The 1,745-nt window shown below is 44.7% G+C and overlaps 1 protein-coding gene across 1 annotated transcript in view; it reads right to left on the bottom strand.

Annotated features, from left to right (window-relative positions):
* Positions 1-544: 544 nt before the first annotated feature.
* Positions 545-1,745, bottom strand: part of LOC103610193 (TBC1 domain family member 8-like) — a 43,344-nt gene continuing 42,143 nt past the window's right edge. The window contains exon 6 of the mRNA XM_008594408.1: positions 545-1,130. Coding sequence (XP_008592630.1) covers positions 878-1,130 — 253 coding nt within the window. The 3' untranslated portion in view covers positions 545-877. The remainder of the gene's footprint in view (positions 1,131-1,745) is intronic.

Below are 1,745 nucleotides of genomic sequence, written 5' to 3'. Positions count from 1 at the left end.
GGATACTTCAAAAAGTTCATGGAAAGGTTCATATTATCTTTTAATTATATTTTTCCAAGAAATTTTAAAAATACCTCATATATGATTCCAAAAAAATTTTTTTAAAGTATGTAAACCTGGATTTCTTACTTCATTAATAAGTAACAATATTTGTAAAAAGAAAACATCTACTACAGAATAATGACATGGAGGTAGGAGATCACATGAATAAAAAATTTTTCCAAAGAACAGTGCTCAGTACTTGTGTTACCAGAAACATGAATCCATAGGTCCTGGTATGTGACAGTGTGGTGGGCATGACCTCAACAGAGATGCCTGGAACCGAAGGACTGAGATGCCTGGATCCAGAAGTAAGCTCTGGTTACCTCCCGTCTCCAAGAAGAGAATTACAGAATTTTATGGGAGGAAGGGACCAGATCCATGTTAAAGGAGGCATTTTAAATTTTTAACTGAAGTTCCAGAGGAGTGTAAGAGCCAAGCCAGTTTGCCATTTACTTTCAAAAGGTGATGCTTTTTGTAGGTTGCCTTTTTTCTTTTTCTTTTATAGTGGGTAAGAGGGGAGGATTCATTCCTAAGAGCTGCTGGAAAAGCTTTAATTGCTAGGCATGTACTTTTAAAAACAGCTTTATCGATAATGTGGAGGTTAGGGTACCCTGTTCTCACCAATCACATCTAGGCTAATTTCAGATCACCATAGTAACAAGAGAGAAAGCAACAAGCAAACAGGTAATGGCCTGATTCAGACCACGTGTCCCTCAAAAAGCCTGGTCATCGAGACATGTATTTTCAGATGGCAAAGCCATGCTGTGTGAACGTCCCCTTCCAGGCCCCACCTGGTAGCCAGCAACCACCCCGGGTTCAAAGGACAGAGGCCACTTCAGGAAGCACACAGTAGGGCAGCAGAGGCGAGAGGCACCTCTACCTCTCTGAGTGGAAGGACGACGTTACAGCAGCCGTCCTCTCTGCTGGCAAAGCAGATGTAGCTGTCAGAGGTAAACATCCGCCCCACGGTGTGACAGCGACTGAACGGCGTCCAGAGGGAGCAGTCGACGACCGCGTGCAGCTTCTCTTTCCTCGGCAGCCTGAAGAAGGCCCTGAAGAACTCATTCTGCGCCCTGGCTTCAAGGTCCCTGGCAAAGGAGGAAGAGAGAGGAAAGGTGAAGGGACATGCAAGATTACAAAGGAAAGCGCTTTCAAACCCGCCGGCATGCCTGATGTTTAAGGGAAAGCAAACAGGTGTATGCCCCTGCGGGGCTGCGGTGTTAGCATCACACCTCCACCTTCTCGGCAACATCCAGAACATGGACTGATAGCAGGGAAGGAATGTCACGGACCAAACAAGCATTCCTTCTGGTTTGAGTAACATTAGAAATTACCATAATAACTGCATAAGAATCGAAGTATCAAACAGTCAGATGACAACAAGTGTTGGAAAGATGTGTGGAAATTAGGACCCTCATATACTGCCAGTGGGAATGTGACATGGTGCAGTCACTTTGGAAAACAGTCTGGCAGTTCCTCAAAGTTAAACATAGAGTTACCATGTAACTCAGAAATCCCACTCCTGAGTACATACCCAAGAGGACTGAAAATGTATGTCCACTCAAAACCATGCCCATGAATGTCCATAGCAGCCTTATTCCTGATAACCAAAAAGTGGAAACAATCCAAATTCCCATCAACTGATAAACAGATAAAGAAAATGTGGTTGGGCCGGCCCCGTGGCGCACTGGGGAGAGTGCGGC

Source organism: Galeopterus variegatus, unplaced genomic scaffold (genome assembly GCF_000696425.1).
Source record: "Galeopterus variegatus unplaced genomic scaffold, G_variegatus-3.0.2 Scaffold10733, whole genome shotgun sequence".
Classification (NCBI taxonomy): Eukaryota; Metazoa; Chordata; class Mammalia; order Dermoptera; family Cynocephalidae; genus Galeopterus; species Galeopterus variegatus.
The sequence above is the reverse complement of the archived record's forward strand: the minus strand, read 5'-3'. Positions and strand labels throughout refer to the sequence as shown.